This window comes from Lycium ferocissimum, chromosome 1 (assembly GCF_029784015.1).
Source record: "Lycium ferocissimum isolate CSIRO_LF1 chromosome 1, AGI_CSIRO_Lferr_CH_V1, whole genome shotgun sequence".
Taxonomy (NCBI): Eukaryota; Viridiplantae; Streptophyta; class Magnoliopsida; order Solanales; family Solanaceae; genus Lycium; species Lycium ferocissimum.
The window spans coordinates 642200-661927 of NC_081342.1; the positions used below are offsets into that span (position 1 = coordinate 642200).

Below are 19728 nucleotides of genomic sequence, written 5' to 3' on the forward strand. Positions count from 1 at the left end.
TACTTTAATTAAATGTGCAGCAAACAGTTTGAAAGAACCAAAAAAGTGCATACCACAACATTAAAAAACTCTAGCAATAGCTAAGCAAAAGAGAAGCAGTGACACTCTAATTAAATGTGCAGCAAACAGTTTGGATGAAGTAGTGGTCATTTGAAACTTTTAAAATCTTATAGTCATATTTCTAAATAACGTTTATCATACAAGTCTCTTGGTTTGATGAACAACAACACTCCATTCTTTTTCCTTTTCATCACCGACATAAAATACAAGTTGGGCCTGTGATGCCAATATTGTTGTCACAGTTTCTTGCATACCTTCTAGTATCAATTGTACCAACTACTCCACTGTTTTGAGTTTTCAGCCCCTGCTCTCGTGATAGAGTTCTAAATTAAATCCATTGACATTGCATGCGGTGAATCTCTTAGCTTCTTCAAGTGGTCCAACTGCAAGCCACCTACGATCCATTGAATGCTTGTTGACGTCATTCAAAATCTGACATCGAGAATGAGCCATATCAATTACATGATTGATTAAAATCTCCACAGTAGGAAGAAAATATGATATAACTTTCACTCACTGGCTTTTGAAATCAGTTAACAAATTCTTTGTGTACAACTTTATCTATCGCAGATTCCGACCGAGTTCGACTCCTTAACCTTCTCTTTGTTTCTATCCTAAATTCCCTATGTAGAGAATAAGTTAAAACAATATGGAGTACAATTTGTGTAATTTTTTTCTAATAAACTTACTGGAGAAATAGGTCAGCTGCTGGAATGACGTTAACTAGCACATGACGATGTGCTTGTAGCTTCTACATTGGTGGTAGCTTAAATTATGAACCCGCTACTGATTTGCCAATATTTGGGAACATAATTTCCTTTTCATGATAGTCAACATCATCAGGTTTATCATCACTATGTCTCGGCTTATTCATTCTTGTCTCAACATCTTCATAATATCTTGAGCATCATGTTAGAATTTCATCTGCCAAATAACCTTCAGCAAACGAGCCTACAGGTTGCGCCATATTACGCACAAATGCGCTTAAGGTTAGGCAAGTTGGTTAGTTAGGTAAAATATATAATCCCCCCAATCCCAAAATTGTATCCTCTAGTATTTCACATGAATACACCATTGCTTTCTAATTTTCATCGTGAACATTAGATTATAGAAACATTCCTTCATCGTTAAACCAATTTACATTACTGTTCACGAGATCGAACAAGAATTGTTTTATCTTTTAATACTCAATTCTTCGATTATTATTAACTGTCTGGCCTAGCTTTTTAATTATTACTCGTTGCCTCAAACCTTCAATGAAAGATTTACAAATAATTGAAATAATTTTGTTGCTAAAAACCTTTTCAAACAAATTCAACTGATTTTTCTTAATAAACAAATTTTAGGCTAAACCCGAGATTTAACAACACAAGGAGAAGATAATCAATACTTTTTGATTTACTTTTATATTCTAGAGCATAGAACAAATGTATTATCAATAGAAAACGTATACTTAAATCTACATACTTGCACATTAAGATGAATAGATGATGCTTTATTTATCTATTAAGTAATTACTTATCGATCTCTAGTTAGATGGAGAAGTCCATCATCCCATTTCATATTATTGATGATAAATTTAAAAAGTCTTTTTTTTCTTTTTGTTCAAATATATTTTTTGCTCATTTTATTTTTATAAAAGAAATGTCGTTTCCAAATTAGCAACCCCTACAAAAAAAAAAAAAAAAATGAAACAAAGAAGAAAGTAAAAGGGAAAGTTACCTTTACGGGGAGAAAATAGTTACACTGCTTCATCCCATATTTTGAGTTTGTTTCCGGTTTAACCTACATTTGTATATAAACATCTTTTATATACTATTATATATTTTTATACAAGATTGATACATTATGTATGATATTTTCTCCAAGTATAATATTGCATAAACTAAAATGGCTACATGTCGTAATACTTTCTGTTGGCCGGTATTGAAAATTTCCCTATACTAAATGGCAAAAAAAATACCCTTTTGTGCTTCCCTTTTGATTTTAGTACCAAAATTCCATTTTTCAAAAACAACCAATAGAGAAACAACGACCTCCACCATCAGAGGTCAACAGTCAACACCCAAATTCTTATACTTTTTTTTTTTTTGATAAAATAAATATTCTTCCCAATTCCTAAATTTCAATCCCACTTTCCACTTTTTTTCTCTTTTCTTTTCCCTATCATAATGTTGAAATTCGAATTGGGTTACTTTTTATTGTTCGTTTTTATAATTGGAAGTGTAAATGGTGGAATTGAAGGTGTAATTAAAGTGAACTACAAATTTACCGGGTCGGAGCGGACTCTCAGTGCCCTAAAAGCCCATGATGAAAAACGTCATCTCAGACTTCTCGCCGGCGTTGACCTCCCTATTGGCGGCACGGGTCGACCCGATTCAGTCGGGTCAGTGCACTTCTTATGCATAATATACTCTTTTTTTTTTTTTTTTTTTTACTTGTTGTTTTGTATTGTATGTGTACTTCATGCTTATATACTTGTACGTTAGGTATGGTGTAGGACTCTAGTTAAACTAATGAAGATTTCGTGTTATAGTTAGTGTATAAACATGTATAGTTTAGGGGTCGTTTGGTAGGGTGTATAAAAATAGTAGTACTGAATAATACGGAGGAAATTTGTTAAAAGGGGTGTTTACAAAAATGAATAGAGGTATATGACCCTCTGCATACATGGGCGATTCTGGCATAACACATAGATGATCTATTGTATTTTGTAGAGGGCCATTTAATCAATTCACCGCTGAATAGGGTGTATATTAGTAAAGATAGGATGAGTAATGTTGGGGATTAGTTATGTTGACATTATTTTGTATCTGACTATTTGGTTTGTTGTATTCTCTCTGTCCTAATTTATGTGACACAGTTCGGATTTCGAGAGTCAAACCTGTTAATTTTGACTGTGTCTTCGGAAAAAGAATTTGTAAGTTTTTTTTTTTTTTTTTTTTTTGCGATAAAATTTGCATATTTTGAAAACTACATAATCAAGTACTATAGACATTGAAAAAATCGTGGTCAAAGAAAAACTTATTTGAATCTTCGAAATCAGAAAGGTGCCACATAAATTGGGACAACGGGTATATTAAATAACATGCATTGTATAATTTCTAAATTAATACGGTGTATTAGAATAGGAATAGTACTAGTGTTGTATAAGAATATTACTGAATAGTTATCTATAGGTTGAAAAAACAAGGGATTAAATGATACCAAAGCTAATACCAGTATTATTATCTCTAATACGTCCTACCAAACGACCCTTAAGTCTGTTGTTTGATGTGCTGTACGTCGGGCTTTACTACATGTACTGTTATTGCTTATATTGTTACTTTCTCCTATTTGTGGATGGTAAACTGAATGTGTGGTGTTGCATGTTTACTTATGTGGTTATAGACTTCTATTATGTTATTTTTCTACATTGATTATTTTGGTTTGTTGAATAGGAATGGGTTTGGAAGTTGCTGCTAGTTGATAGTTAATTTGCTAAAATAGGCTGCTTTGAATTATAGAGGAAAAATTATTAATGTTGGGGTTTTTCTAAGTTGAGTTGAGTTTAATGGCAAAGTTGCTACTGTTTATAAATTAAAAGGATAATAGTCTGGATTGCCGAAGTTAGCGTTCCAAATCGCTAATGGACTATTGTACCGTGGTGAACACAATTTGTAATTCAATTAGTGAATAGCGTAAAGTTGGCATTTATATGATAGCAGAAAAGTTACGTGCTTTAGTTTGTGGTAGCTCATCATCTTAGTGAAGAGCAACTGCTGGAGAATATATGTTTCCCTAGTAATGATATGATAGGCATATATATGCTTCTTTTGGTTGTGCATGAAAATATTTTCTTAAATATGTCAGTAGAAGCTTGATTAGTGCTTTGGATTTTGAATTTCTAGTTGACTTGACAGAATTTCGCGGAAGTTACTGGACGATTAAAATTCCGAAGTCTGTAAATGTTCGACAAAAGTATATTCATGTAGTTGATTATTAGTTTATGAAGATGTTTGATGTTGAATAATCTTGTGCAAATATAAAATCCGTAGGTTGAATAATAGTATTTCGGGGCTAAGGCTTACAACGTTAGTTCTTGAATAAATTGAAGAATGATCCATGGAATTTTTGTGCAATATCTTATGTAGCAAATTGCTCTGGAAAACCCTTACCTTTTTACCATGTTGGGTCATTTTAAGCCTGCTATTGTATTTGTAGTTATAATCTGAATTTTAATATATTTTAGGCTTTACTATGCCAAGATTGGGATTGGAACACCATCAAATGATTATTATGTGCAAGTGGATACGGGAAGCGACATAATGTGGGTTAACTGCGTTGGATGTGATCAATGCCCCAGAAGAGGATATCACGGTGTACGTTTCTTAACTTTTTGATTGTATCCTTATTCAGCTCTCTGTATATGCTTGCTCCCAGAAAAGAGAAAAAAAGAAGAAGATATTTGTTAGGCTCTCTTCCTCCCTTGTAATCTAAATGTGCTTTTGGGCAGCTGGAGCTAGCATTCTACAATCGAAAGGATTCTCTCTCTGGTAAATTAATTTCTTGTGGACACCAGTTCTGCAAGGATGTCAATAGAGGTTCGGTATCAGGCTGCTATGGTAACAACTCATGTTATTTCAGTGAAAATTATGGAGATGGAAGCTATAGTTTGGGCTACTTTGTGGAGGACGTTGTTCAATATGATCAGGTGTCTGGTGATCTCCAAACTAACTCAACAAATGGAACTGTAATTTTTGGGTAAGATGTATGTTGGATGTATTCTTAGAACAGAAAGTACTTCAGTAGCTTGTAGAAATCATATAATCCTCAACTGAAACTTGATGTCTAGACACTTATTAGTTGAAGGAAAAGTCCTACAGGAAGAAAACATTGTAAATGCGTGCCCCTAACAATGTATTGAATAGTGTGTTTTTGTAGCTCCAATATCGTTATGAGCCCAGGGTCTTTTCCACAAAATATCAAGACTTATTTGGGGCAACATTTAGTTTATTAATATAAGTTTTAACTTTTGTAACTTGGGGATATCTCCTCTAATATCTATTGTTTCTGTTCATAGTCTTTCCTTAGAGAGAGTTCGATGCTTGAGGAAGTTCATGCTATGGGATTTGGAAAATAGTCAAAAGCAAAATATTTACATCTGCTCAAGCGATTTGGCAAATTTATCCCTGATTAACTGATTTGCTCTATTTTCAGTTCATGAGTCGTTGATTTATGAATTTATACGTACTTGAAGTTGTTTCCTGTTATTGTTTAGTTTATTTTCCATTTACAGCTGTCTTTTGAATAAACCTGCTGAAATTGAACTCTTCAGCAGAATCAGCACAACACTGTTTGTTGGTGGCACTGTTAGAAGTCCACCTTAGTAGTTTTGAGCGTAGAACTTTCGGTCATCAACATTTTTTGTTGGGGTTGATAGGTGTTGTCTGCCAAAAGACGTTGATGAAGGCACGTGAAACAAGTTGCACCACCAAAACAATGCAAATACAATTGCACCAGCCTAGATCTAATAGCATTTTGTTGCCTAATAATTTAAGATGCTTGCATTGATTCTGGAGATTTTTAATGTTGAATATTCTCATTTGGAGCCCATGATTGTGCTTTATAACTTCTTCGGCCAAGCTCCTAAAGTTAAAAAGCGTGTGTAGTTTAAGAGAAGTGCTTATTATTTGGGGAGTTAAGGTGCTTGGCCAAGCTTTTGGGGAAAAAAGTGCCTTTAAGTAGTAATATAAGTCGTTTTGTACTGAGGGGAAGAAGCTGGAACAAGTAGCATCTCCTTACAAAAAGAATTATATTTACCAAATATTACAACTATATGGACAAAATCTAACCTCATGCATTATCGACAACACATCTATGACCAATGTCCTACAAAAATGATCCCTCTCTCTATTTTGTGATTTTTTTTTTTTTTTTACATTTTCATTAAATAAAATTGAAAGACATAATTAGAATTACTCTTTATATATTTGAAACCTTTCTTTGTATTAGTACTAACTGAAAAGTGAATCTTTACATGTCTTTTTCTTTTAGTAATTTGATTTTCAAAAACACTTTTGAATGATGGGTCAAATGCAGACTGCTTCTATAATAATAAACCAATGCGCTTCTAAAGTACTTTTCTGAAACTCCATTTGACAAAGTATTCATCAAACTAAGCAGATTGGAAGCTTGGTCGAACAACCTCTAAGTTGGGTTGAGATCTGGTGGCACATTTTCTGTTAGTTCATTTATTATTCTTCTTCTTTTTCTCTTGGGTTTAGTTTATTGACATTCTTCCTCTTGTTTGGGCAGGTGTGGGGGTACACAGTCTATAGATCTAAGGTCCTCTGATGACGCTCTTGATGGGGTTCTGGGATTTGGGAAATCAAATTCATCGATGCTTTCCCAGCTGTCTTCATCTGGACGAGTGAAGAAAATGTTTGCTCATTGCTTGGATGGTGTAAATGGTGGTGGTATATTTGCCATTGGGAACGTTGTCAAACCAAAAGTAATCATGACAGCATTAGTACCAAACCAGTATGTGAACTGTCCCGCTACTTTCTAACGTATTTGGTTATTTTAATGCACTTCTTGTTGGCTTTTAATATTTCAGCCAACATAGATGTTAAATGGACCAATATCTGGCAGTAGCATTTTACCAGGAGACTAATTCTTTTTAGGTTGTAATTTTTAAATCTTCAACCTAAAATTTGAAATTGTTCATTGATTCGCCTCATGTCAGACTCCAGCTTTCTCCTTCAGGGCCTTGATGAGACCCCTTATTTCTATTCATCCGGGAAAAAAAAAGAGAAGGAAAAAAAAAAAAAGGATCCTTTACTGTACTATATTTTGCATTGTAGTTTCTCTTCAAGGATTCCAAGTAATTTATATTGACTTTAAGTAACATCTAGGGACCTTGTGAAAATTTGTTTCCCGGAAGTGGCATATTCATTTACTTCTTATCTGTCCTCTGAATTCCATGGACTTGGTCCCCAGTTAAATTGTGACTCAATCAGTATAGGATGTAAGATTTAGATCTTTATTACTGTAAAGAGGGTCCTGTCTGTGACAGAAACATGGATTACCCGGATGGTGAACAATAAGCCTAAATTCGACATTGGAAACATGAATTACCCATAGTGGTGAACAACGAGCTTAAATTTGACATTTCTTACAAAGATGAATTAATATGGGGCAGTAGTTCTGTTCCTGCAAGTAGATTCATTAATGTCCTTTTTGCATAAGTGGAGAACTTTCACTAAAAGAAATTCTTATAGCCATGGTGGAATGGTGAGGTAATAGCCTCCATTCGTCATTACGTATTCTTCTAATGGTGTGAACCATGTTCATATGATCCTTTTAAGGATTGCCCTCTTAACTTAACTATTTCACGGATCTTTAAATCTCCTACATATGCAAATATCAATACATGAGTTTACTTGATGTTGCTTAAATTGTTAATCTGTCTTCTTTTTTGTTATTCTCCCTGTATTTCTAACAAATACCTTATCTATAAGAAGATCTCCAGTACAACTGGTCTTCCCAGTAACGTTCTTCTCTTTTCAGATTTTTGTGACTAATTCAGCATCACCTTATCTGCGCTTTAGTTCGGCAAATCAAAATGATTTTACTGCTTCATAGATTATTGACTGACATTATCCTGAAATAATTTAGGCAACACTACAATGTCAATATGACGGGCGTTGATGTTGGTTACCAATCTCTAAACCTTTCTGCTGAAGTATTTACAAATGGAGTGAACCAGGGAGTTATTATTGACAGTGGAACAACCTTGGCTTATCTTCCTGAGGTGATTTATGGTCCACTAGTGAAAAAGGTAACTCAGCTATCCTCCCTTAATCCTATTGGAGGTCACTCAGTTACTTAAATGAATCATAAATGTTTGAATTTGGATTTTAAATGCTTGTTTCTAACATTTTGAAGCATTTATATATTTTAAATTATTGTTAGATACTCTCCTGGCAACCTGATCTGGGATTGCGGACAGTTCATGATGAGTATACATGCTTTGAATACTCTGGAAGGTATGGTGCATACTGAGTGAATTTAGTTGTTTGCTGTGTGTGCAGATGATCTGTGTAATTTGTTCAACAGGCTGCTACTCTATGCTTTATATTTGTTTATCCAGAAATAGTGGCATTTGGAAGTTACGTTATATTGTACTTCTTGAGATAGGTTTTATTCAATTAAAAATATATTGACTACCAATTCTATCTCAAGATAAAGCTGTCAGTTGATAATTATCTTAATGCCAAATTGAATATCTATTTAGTGGAAATAAGATGACAATGGAGGCCTTGTTCAATTCTACTTCTACTAGTCAGTCTCTCGACCCTGGTCTATATGTAGTTCAATCATTAGCCTGAAATATTTCTGCACTGCTAGGTACTGAAATAGCTATGGTTTTCCATATGTATATTGATTTGTTGAACATGCACCCACTCGATATAAGCTACCAGACAATTAATTACGTCCTCTGAATATTTCATTACTAATCAAGGAAAGAATAGAAATTAAAAAGAAAAGGAAAACATTCCGCTAATATGCAGGTTCCCCTAGTGGTCCATGCTAAGACTGAACTATGTTAATGGACCAGATCCTTGTCTTTTTTGTTTTATCTTTTCATAGGTGACACTTTGTTCTTGAAGGTTTCTCTTGCAGTTATGTGTCAGTTTTTTGAGCCCTTCAAATTCACTAACTTAAAAGCAACTTTTTGCGTCCAACTTGCAGTGTTGATGATGGATTCCCTCGAGTCAATTTTCATTTTGAAAATTCTCTTTCTTTAAGAGTTCGTCCACATGAGTATCTTTTCCCCTACGTAAGTATCTATTTCTTTGCAAATCATCTTTTTTCTCGTTAAAAGTTTCAAATTCTCTTTTTTCCTGGGACTTAGTAACTTTGTGGCTTTTCGAGTATTATCTTTTTAGAATGGACTTGGTGAGTTGTTCTATATGTATCAGTATAGGACCATAAAAAATGTTGGAAGTATAGACTGTCAAGTGCTCAGCATTGCATAACTCGAAGCAGTAGATGAGTTGGTCTAGTTTAGATAATGTGTTTCTAGTATTATGAGATGAGTAATATTTGTATTGAAATTGATTGCTGCTCAATTTTTCTTTGAATTTAGCATTTACAGTTTAGAACTTTTCACTAGCCACATCATCTGAAAATGGAGGCTATCACCTTCAGAGTCAAAGCTGATATTACTGTTTCAGGGATTCTATTTTTGCTGCTATCCCTTATATCCCTTAAATAAAATTGTTGGGTGTTGGAAGTGGTAATAATCGGAGAATCAAAGTGGATCATCCCTTTTTCTATATAACTGCCCCTCTTCCCACCTGCCATTTCATTTATTGTTGGTCACGCTTAATTATTACTTTGACATATTTTGTTTAGACGCAACAGGGAGACTTAATTCCTATTTGTTCTTTTTAGGAAGATTTATTTTGCATTGGATGGCAAAATAGTGGCAGTCTATCTCGTGACAAATGGAACCTCACGGTTTTTGGAGGTCTGCTTTTACCTACTTATTGCTGATTTCGTTTTGATTGCAAATTATCCGGCTGCTTTGAACTGGAGGAAGGGTAAATACTTATCCGCACCGTGTGATTATACCAAACCACATCAGCTTACCATGGTTAAGTGATTAATTGAGGTGCTAATTTATATTAATTAACCATGATTAAGGAAAAAAAAGTAAATATACAAACACATGACATGCATCTATTGGTTTGGTATAAACACCAGGTGTGGATGAGTTTTGGTTTAATAATAACTCAGCACTTCTCCTTGCTGACCGTTTAGTTAATTCCGTTGTTCTGTATTTCTCTTCCATTTATGTACTTCTGTCATTCTCCTATTAGGTTTTACTGATGATAATTGCATGTTAATGGTTTACTTAGGCCCTGTGTTATTTGCACTCCGTTGATATTCTTTTGCAACTCAACACATTCCAAATTCTTTGGGAATTGATACTCTATAAACATTCTTTGTTGCGTTGATATCCAATGACCATCATTATCAGCATCATTATTTTCTTTAGCTAACTAACAAACAGGAGATACGTAACATAGCACTATCACTTGTTTGCTTGGACGCGGTATTCAATATAGAAGGAAGACCTACATAAGCTAAATGTGCGGGAAAAAACAAACAAAAATACCTTCAGTACCAAACTGTTTCTGTGTCTCCAGTGGGGCCTACAACAAGTAATCTTTTTGAGACAGGCCAAAAAAAAAGTGTCAAGGAAATTGTAGGGATAGTGCGTGTAGACTCAGCTGTATCTTGTCAATTGCTATGATAATCTGATAAAAGATGCATGTGATTTCTTTCAATCATGCTTTTAGGTGTCCTTGGATCTTTCTGAACTAAAAGATGATGATTGAAAAATGCGGTAAATGATATCTTCTTTTCTTCTGAAGCCTTGAAGTAAACTGGTGTTTGCAGATTTGGTTCTCTCGAACAAGCTAGTCTTGTATGATCTTGAAAAGCAAGCCATTGGTTGGACCGAGTATAACTGTAAGTTGTACTACTTCGACACCTAAACTATGTTTTGATATTTTGCAATTAGATGTTATGCTTCTGTTGTGTTAATTTCTGCTCATCCTGAAGAATTTTTCTCCGACCGGGGTAGTTTGTCCCTTGAGTAATCTGCAGGTCAAAAGATTTAACTATATTAGTCTTACGGTTTTTAGCTCAATACTTTTTTCGGGAAATTTCGCTACTTTAATGTTCATTTTAAAGCAAGTGTCAATAAAGAAAAACAATTATGCCTTTTGAGTTTTGGCAATGGCATGTTGGTAAAAGAAAAACTGAATGATGCTGCGAGTCTGCTTGGAAATTTGAAAATTTGAGTTTAAAGAGATGTGTCATATTGTTGCCTCCAACGTTCAGTCTCCATACCAACTCATTAAATTCTAATTTGTGGTTTCCTACAGGCTCATCGAGCATCGGATTGAAGGATGAAATTACTGGATCAGTACATTTAGTAGGCGCTCATTCTCTGTCAGGTGCTTCTAGGTTGACTTCTCAGATGGCTCTAACCTTGTTGTTACTAGCAGCTCTGCTCCACTATTCTCTATTTAACGGGCAAAGCTGACATGAGTATTAGCTCCCGGTACTTGAGACTCGGGTTAGGAAGCTTTTATACTGAAAAGGATTCTTCAAGTATTGATACAGCACAGCAATTCACTGGATGTCAAGTAGGAGTGTGCATATTTTACATATAGGATTGGCTGATGATAGGAAAACTTAAGATACTGAACTTTGGGAAGGTGCCTTTTTGTTTGCTTTATAGAACATTTACTATACCACTCCATTTTTGTATGAAGTTGGGTTGTAAAATGCATAATGTAAATAGATCTCTGTACATATATTTTTATTTTGATATGGTAAGCGATGTTGTTCGGACTCTACAAAAATAGCCAAGCAACAGAAGCTGGGTGGCTTCTTGACAAGTTAAAACACTTTTCTTCTTTTGTTGTCTTCTTATAATATCTTATAGTTTTCGAGTTGTGTGAACATTCTCTTCTGGTGCAACTGCATTAATATAAGCTTGATGGGCACTATGTTTCCTTATCTTTATGATTATTTTTTTCTGAAAGGACCCTAACAAAATACCTTGATCATAAAATAAACCCTAACAAAATACCTTGATCATGAAATAAACACATAAACAAATAAAGAAATAATCTTTTCTCATTTGTGGTTCTTTGAGAGTCAATTTGATTAAATTTTGTAATAATCTTGACATGGGTGCATCACTGAATATAATATTTACTATTAAAAATACACGGTATAAACTAAAAGGGGCGGCCAAAAATTTATATACCAAAAGGGGTATAACGTGAGGGTCGTCCAATTTGTGATTCAGCGTCATTCCTCACGTTATACGTTTCATTAATTTTTCACCCGTTTTACAAATAGTTTGTAAGACCTCTAATTCATATTCGGCTATGTTTTTAATAAAAAAATTTTATTGATTTTTTAATTTTTAAAGTTATATAGTTAATTTTAGTGAATAACTCAAATAAATATTTTAACATCAATAATTAAATATGTTGATATATTAAAATATAAGTTAAATAAACGTCTAATAAGCTAAGAAATGTTAAATTACATGATAACTATTAAATACTATATATTCTTGGAAGATTACATAAGTCGACAAGTTAAGAAAAAACATAAAAACCAACAAGCGAAATAACTGTTCGTTGTTATGCACTACCTTTCTAGCCATACGATATCCATTTCATTCCTCACTTCTAGTTGTAGTCGTTCTGAAGTTCGCTCGTATTCGGTGTTTAACGATTAATGAAGGAGAAAGGTGGCGCCGCAAGTACGTTTGCTTGTATAAAACTCTTGCTAACATAGTCCTTTGGTTGAATTCGTATCACAAAATTTAATTGCGTATGAACATGGCATATGGTAGTTCTCATTTCCCACGCGAACACTTTTTCCGCTTCGGCGATGGATATTTCGCCCTTACATTCGTGTGCAAATGTCGAGAATCTCAAAGACCCCTTCGGTTGCATTGTATTCTTTGCGTATCGGTATGCTTTAGGGACTCTGATTTCGTCAAACTTCTTTTTTCAACGGCGCGCGGCCAAACTTTTATCATGATCGACAAATCGACAGGGTGCTTCTCTCGACAAACCGATCAGATTTTTAAACGTATAACGGACCGTGGCGATTAGAGCTTTCTTGATAAACCGTTGTAAGACTCGGAGACATTCGTTGTCATAACCCCCTTTTATGGCGTTGTCTACCACAACATTGTTTTGATTTGTTCTCTCATTTTATTTCTAACAACCCGGTGCTGCGATAGTGATACTTGAGGAACTTTTTATTGAAGTTGCTTTTCAAATCTCGGCACAAAAACCTATGGTGTGTGGATGGTGGTTGTAACCAATCGTGTGTTTGGACACTGCCACGATGACGGTTAGAAATAAGTCCATATATGTCTCCGCGACAACACGAACCGTCCCGAGATTATATGCAAGTGGAAAAATGTTATTGTTTGCCTTTGTTTCAAGAATACAGGCAAGATGATGCGATCCGTATGCTTGGTTTATAAAGCCCCGGAGAAAAGAAACTTGAAGATGTGTTCATTGTATTGTAGTTGATTCGTACTCCCGCTCGAACGGTCCCCAGTTGAAATATTTTAAGGCGACCATGTATCGGGCAATGTCTTGAAAGAGGTTTCAAAATCACCAAATACCATTTCAATAGCTTTCTGCGCCCAAAAGTGCTTTTACTATAACTAGGAGTAAATAAATGCAATCCTTTTATTTTTTTCTACATGTATGGATCGACCATAATATATGGTATCAACGTAGTAGCAATTAGGTCCAAATTGAAATGATCAATCATAGATCTGCGTGTGGAGATAAAACCCACCACTTGAAATTTCTCTAAAACGGATCATCCGCTCGTCCCGAATATGACGCTTGCAAATAACCCTCAAATGAACTCTTTCTTTTCTTTGAGACAATATTATCTGTTGCGCCTTTCGTTTCTGACAAATAACATGTAATTGCATAATACTTATCAACCCCCTAAAAATGGACGACAAATAAAAAGATATTCGAATACATTAAATTCGGGTTTTTACAATCTGAGTGCGGTCGATGTATCTGTGATCATCGGGCCTTAGCACGGGGAAATACGGAATCGCATTAGAATGGTAGCTAACGTTACATGACTAATGTCTTCGTAAGAATGACCGTAATTATGCTAGAGATCTAATGGGATATCACTAGACTCAACATTAGCTACATCATTATTGCTAACAATTTGTGTGGGTAAGTTAATACGGGATTTTCTTCAAAATCGTTACACTACAAACATAGGAAAATTCGAGGTTAGAAGTCTCTAGTTTAGCGAAAAAAACATCGTTATATTTACCTTTACGTAAATGACTCTACTTGGTAGGGCAATATCGAACTATACTCCGCCACCTAATTCACTTGAATACTACTCGGTCCGGGAATATCACTTGCGCATTATGTGATTGGCTAACATCATTGTTTCTTGTTGAATGTACTAAAGAGAAGATACGTGTATCCGAATATCAAACTATCGTCGGTGGGTGTTCGACATTATTTTGCATACATGTCAGGTCGCTATGCGTATGATTGCTAAATATAAACGGGACTTCGAAGAAATAACGATAAGGAGTCATCGTCCGAAATAAGGTTAAATCCACTAGCCGTAATTGATGTTGGATATCGTCCGATTTTATAACCCTTTGAAAGGTTAGGATCGGTTATAGCCATTTTGCTTATGAAAACACGTTGTAGACGATCGTATTTGAGGGAAATTGGAAACCTTTGTACGAGCCGGCTCGACGGTTATATCTCGGCTCTTATGTTAACTTTCTTACATAATTTTCCGCCATATTATTTTCAACGAATACAAATGTTTAAGAAAAGTGGAGAATGCAAGAGAAGTGGAGAATTCTTGAAAAATAAAATCTACAAGGAAGAAGTGGAAAATTCGAGAGAAATATACGAATACAAATCTAAAAATTATTGGAGAATGCAAGAGAAGTGGAGAATTCTTGAAAAATGAAGTCTCTGAGCGAAAGTGGAGAATTTTCTACAAATCGTAAGCTGGTATATAAAACAAATGATTCACGGACCTTTGATTGTCATAATGTTGATGTTGAAAAAATATATGTACTCTTTGATTTTACGAATGCATGCTTGATTTGACGATTGCATGGCGGTGTTTGGCATGCATTACATTACGCCTTAACAACAATAATTTTACAAATTATTTTACTATTTTGCTTTTACGGTTGCATGCGTGATTTGACGTACTCTGGCAAAAAAAAATTTCAAGAATCAATTATTCTTTGCGTTAGCCGGCCAGTTCAAAAAATGAATTGTTGCAAAACGTAGGCAGGCCAACGTTTTGAGAAAATGAATTGGATCGTTTTTGCAACAAAACATTTTGTTGTAAAACGTTGGCGAGGAGAACATGCGTCCCCCGAGCGGCGGCCATGGACCTGTAATAATGCGGCTAAACATATGTACTTCCTTACTTCAACATTAGACTTGGTTGGATCTTGGATAGTCTTGATTATGTCCTAAAGCCTAAAAAAAATAAAAAAATTAAATAACAAGATTTGATAGTGGTCTAATGGAATGTAATGTACGTACCGACATTTGATGTGTTGGTATCCTCTAGGCACATTATGTGCGGATTTTCTATAAAAGTGAGCGAGTGACGGATACCAATAAAAATACTCGATAATGACTACGGGTCTTCGGTTTCATACTCGGCTACCCTTTTGCGACGATTTTCCCACAAAAAGCTCGCGTGTGTGCAAAATTTTGTTGAACCTCATTTGTTATAGCATACCGTTTATCACGTTTGTAATGAGAAAGATCAATCTCGGCACATGGTCCGAGAATATGTTGCTTCTAATAAATAAATGTGCCACTCTCGATAGATCCCACAAATAAGGGGAACTTGGCCACGCGGGGCGACACTCGGGGAGTTTGATGGCCTTGTGAAAGAACATAAAATTACATGATAATAAAATAAATAAATTACACACAAGCGTAACAATTATATCAAAACGCCATTAACAACCATAATTATGATAAAATACACGACCGTCTGTTAGGTTGTCCAATACGTCCCTCACGTATGGGTAGCACAACACGTGCCTCGTTTCGCGAGCTTTACGATGAGTCCACTTTCGTGCAAGAGCGTGTGGGCCGAAGGGCCACAGGTGGTGGGCTGCGTCGGTATAATGCTCCCCCCAAACCTATATTAAAAATTTAAAATAAATACATAAAAACCTTATAACTACCAAATAGGACAACGAAATAAAATTATATAATTTTAAAGGTCACGTACTGAATCTCTCTCTTCGACGAAGCGCGGCATAAACAAATATACAAATATGACAATGCTTTCACACACACTTGTCTACTCGTTGCTAATCACGCATATAGTCTAAATTAAGTGTCAGTTATCCGGAAATATCGTCTTGCCAAAAGCCATAGCAAGTACAACCTAACATTGTTGCCTGCGCGACAATTTACGGGGTCGATGCGTAATGTCATCTAAGCCTTTAACATATTCTCTCCTACTAACACCATTAAACAATCCGGACGGGTGCCCAAACGACCAATAGCTTGTGATTAATTGTTGCCCTTCAACAATACCTATATTTCTGCATTAACATCATTCGACCAACAACCGTACCAAACATGATCTCACTTGTAATGTGATGGTCGCCTCACCGTACGCGGATGAAATGTGTGCGTCTCGGGAATAAGTGCGGTAATCGGATACATAATCAAAATCCGCACGGGCCAAAGTAGTCAAGGATGCGAGGATGAAAAGGATGACTCTTCACGTGCTTCCAAAATTCGGTATCCGCGCGGCGTGGAAATATCATCCGGTCGGTCTGTCGAGGCACCATCCACACAGCACAGTGATCGATGCTTCTCCTAGAGTGTTAACACATAACATATTGGATGTACGCATACCCGTGGAAGCTCGCATTTAGATAAAAAAAAAATTAAAGTCAAAGCAAGCTATTTGGAGTAACTTACTATTAAAAAAAAATTATTATTCCAATTTTAGCGAACAAATATGCACTCTAGATAAAGTCGACTTCCGTTCGCCTTATTTAGAAACTAACGATAGTGGACCACATTAATGCCTATAAAGGTATAGACAAAATCATTATCCACACTTAGACTTAGGTCCCATTAATAAAGCATTATCATGACACAAGTATCTTTATTTTGACAATTAAATTTCATTTTCGAATATAAATATCACATTAAAGGGTATAACATTCCACAAAAATAATGTTGGACCGTTGATAATGTTAACCACTTAGGAGTAGATCTTCCTAAAGCTCTTATGTAAATATCTAAAGCGCACTAATTTTTAATTGGAGAAAACAAGTATTCAGTTGAGCATTGAAAAGGAAACATATGTATTATCGAAGAGTGTCACCAAATCGAAATTTTATATAACAATCCACAAAAATAACGGTAACATAACAACAAATTTCTTCAAAAGTGCTACTAAACAAATCGGAAGCTTCTAACAATCATATCTTAAGTTCAAATTAAAATAACACAAATAAGACAAACATATATCTTATACGTATTAAAATAACACAAATAAAAAATAACAATTAAGATATATAAGACAAACAAATATTCTACATCTACTAGAAATATACAATTATATGAGCTAGAAAAAATACCTTAATTTAGATAGCAACAAAAGATAAGGATGAACAAGTTGCTTCAAAATTAGGAAAAAGAAAATAAATGGAGGAGAAGGAAAAGGAGAAGGAGATCAAAATTCTGTAAGTTGAAGATGGAGGAAGAGGCGGAGGAGACGATGAAAACTTTAGGGCAACAACTGAATGAGAGTCGGGAGGGATCCACGTTTTACAAATATATATTTGTATAACGTGGAGGGATTCACGTTTTACACAAAATATATTTTGTAAAACGTGGACTGATCCACGTTTTATGGCAATTTTTTTTTTCGGTTTCGTTGAATCTGACAAATTAAAAAAAAAAGTTGGGGTATAACGTGGATCAGCCCACGTTATACCCCTTTTGGTATATAAATTTTTGCAGTTTATCTAGTGTATTTTTATACATTTTAGGATTAATATTTACTATTAGTTAAGACTGTGAAAATGCGAACCATTGTGATTTGTCTTCGGCTTGACATATCCTCTAATTAAAGAAAAGAGTTTTAAGTTATATGTATCATTAAGCATCAGATTATTTTGACAAGTTTGGAGTCTAATAGCTGCGGTAATTCCAGCTTGAATACTATATATTTGAGTTGTCGAGTTTAAATGTTCGTTGTTGCACTTTAGGATTAGGTCGGTTGGTCCGCCGCAGGTGTATATCTGCCATCTCGTCCTTTCTGTAGACGATGCGCTTGTGGCCTTAATTAGCAGGATCGTGCTTCTGACATTATTTTTCTTGAAGAAATTAGAGTGCTCAAAGCAAGTCTACACAATTTTTATTTTCTTTTTCTTGGTAGTGATACTTGATTTCTTGATCAAAGCATTATTAAGGTTCCTACTAGTTTATATCCAGACAATTATAAATCCTTTGCTTCAAGAATACAGGCAAAATGATTATGACATTTGTATGCAACATTTCATTAATTATACTCCGTAGAGAAGGTGTGGCACTCAAATTAAGCTTTAAATAAATAAACAAATTCTGCGAAAGTGATGGCTTATTCATCTACATATCCCATTTATCTAGCAGTCCCAAATGTGGGGTCAATCATATCAATTTCACATTGAGCTGACAAATGTGTTGCTATATTATTATTGAATACATTATTGAAAGATGTATATATGTGGGGATACAGAAAAGACCAGTCATGACTCATGATTAATTAGCTAGAGCTTATCTAGCCAACATTTTGGTATGATTGATAAGTATGGTACACAGCACATAACAAAAGTTCAAATAGGGATGAGACCAATCGACCATGGTATCTGTCGTGTCTTAATTTTGGCATAGGTAACAAGATAAATGTCTAAAGAGAAATGATCAATTTTATCTCGGTACTATTTTGGAGGGAGTATTTTTGTTTTCGGTTAAATTTTTTATCTTTTTTGTATTGTTAAGAAAAAAGTCTCGTTTGTATCCTTCACTTCTTATGAATCTCCAATATAAGGTTAATTTTAAACCATAGTGACAAATTAATGAATAAATTTATGTCATTTTTTCTTGAAGAATTTGACGGAGTCCGCTTGTTTCACACTGAAGCTTCGTTAATGGCACAATACAAGGTGATTTGCTATCGATAAGGCATGAGATAACTCAAGTGTAACGGATACCAAAGTTCAGCAAATTGGAATATTAATGAGATAAATTTGGATCTTTTTTCATGTTTAAAAGAAATTAGATGTAATAATCATATGTATTTGTTTTTACTTGCTTGATTAGCCAAGGACTAAATAATCCGACATTTGATTGTGGAAACGGCTATCGGTTGGACCAAGTCGTCCAAAATCGCCGTCTAATACTGTCAATACAATGACAAGTATTCTCCATCTTTATTTTTTCTAATAAATAAAAGCGATGTTATTGATTTGTTGTGTTTCGATTAATTTACCAGATATCTGTTATCTTCCATCAGTAAAGGTATATTCATGAGTTACTGTGTCCGTCAAATGCTTTTAGATAAAAAGGTAGGCATAAACTACCTATTTTATAAAACTCTTCTCTCTCTTTTCTAGCTCTTTCAAGTGTAATTATATAGTTTCTGTAGTGCAAGGAAGTAATCAACAATTTGATGTGCATTTTCTTTCTATAATGATAACTTTTTGTGATGCTTATCTGCTGACAAAGAACTTGAAAGGGAATATAAATAATTAATCGGACATGATCAAAATCCTGCTTGATTTTGTAATTCGGCTAGTTCTCATGCAAGGTCTTTGTTGATAACATATTAAGCATGGCTAATTAATTTGGACATAATAGAAATATTTATTAACTTGTCTCTGAAGGGGAAATTTAGAAGACTTGTTCCAATAGTTAAAGTAGCACACATCGACAATAGATAAATAAAACATCGTTTTTGGTCATGTCTTATCGATTTTAAATGCACCAGTATATATGTAGGTACGAAACTATGGTG

General features: G+C 34.7%; 1 protein-coding gene across 1 annotated transcript; it reads left to right on the forward strand.

Moving 5' to 3' along the window:
* Positions 1–1972: 1972 nt before the first annotated feature.
* LOC132065440 (aspartic proteinase 36-like) lies at positions 1973–11586 on the forward strand. The gene is made up of 10 exons (XM_059459207.1): positions 1973–2446; positions 4292–4421; positions 4556–4803; positions 6358–6582; positions 7720–7882; positions 8017–8090; positions 8797–8884; positions 9502–9577; positions 10513–10584; positions 11004–11586. Exons 1-10 carry the CDS (start codon positions 2232–2234, stop codon positions 11162–11164), a joined length of 1452 nt encoding a protein of 483 aa, XP_059315190.1. The 5' UTR covers positions 1973–2231; the 3' UTR covers positions 11165–11586.
* The last annotated feature ends 8142 nt before the right edge of the window (positions 11587–19728 follow it).

What these genes read in the sequence shown, in the direction of transcription:
- LOC132065440 (XM_059459207.1), top strand. Translation starts at nt 2,232, where the DNA reads ATGTTGAAATTCGAATTGGGTTACTTTTTATTGTTCGTTTTTATAATT. An exon ending in TGCTTTGAATACTCTGGAAG is followed by an intron (nt 8,091 to 8,796) that starts GTATGGTGCATA and finishes TCCAACTTGCAG; the next exon opens with TGTTGATGATGGATTCCCTC. An exon ending in TGGTTGGACCGAGTATAACT is followed by an intron (nt 10,585 to 11,003) that starts GTAAGTTGTACT and finishes GGTTTCCTACAG; the next exon opens with GCTCATCGAGCATCGGATTG.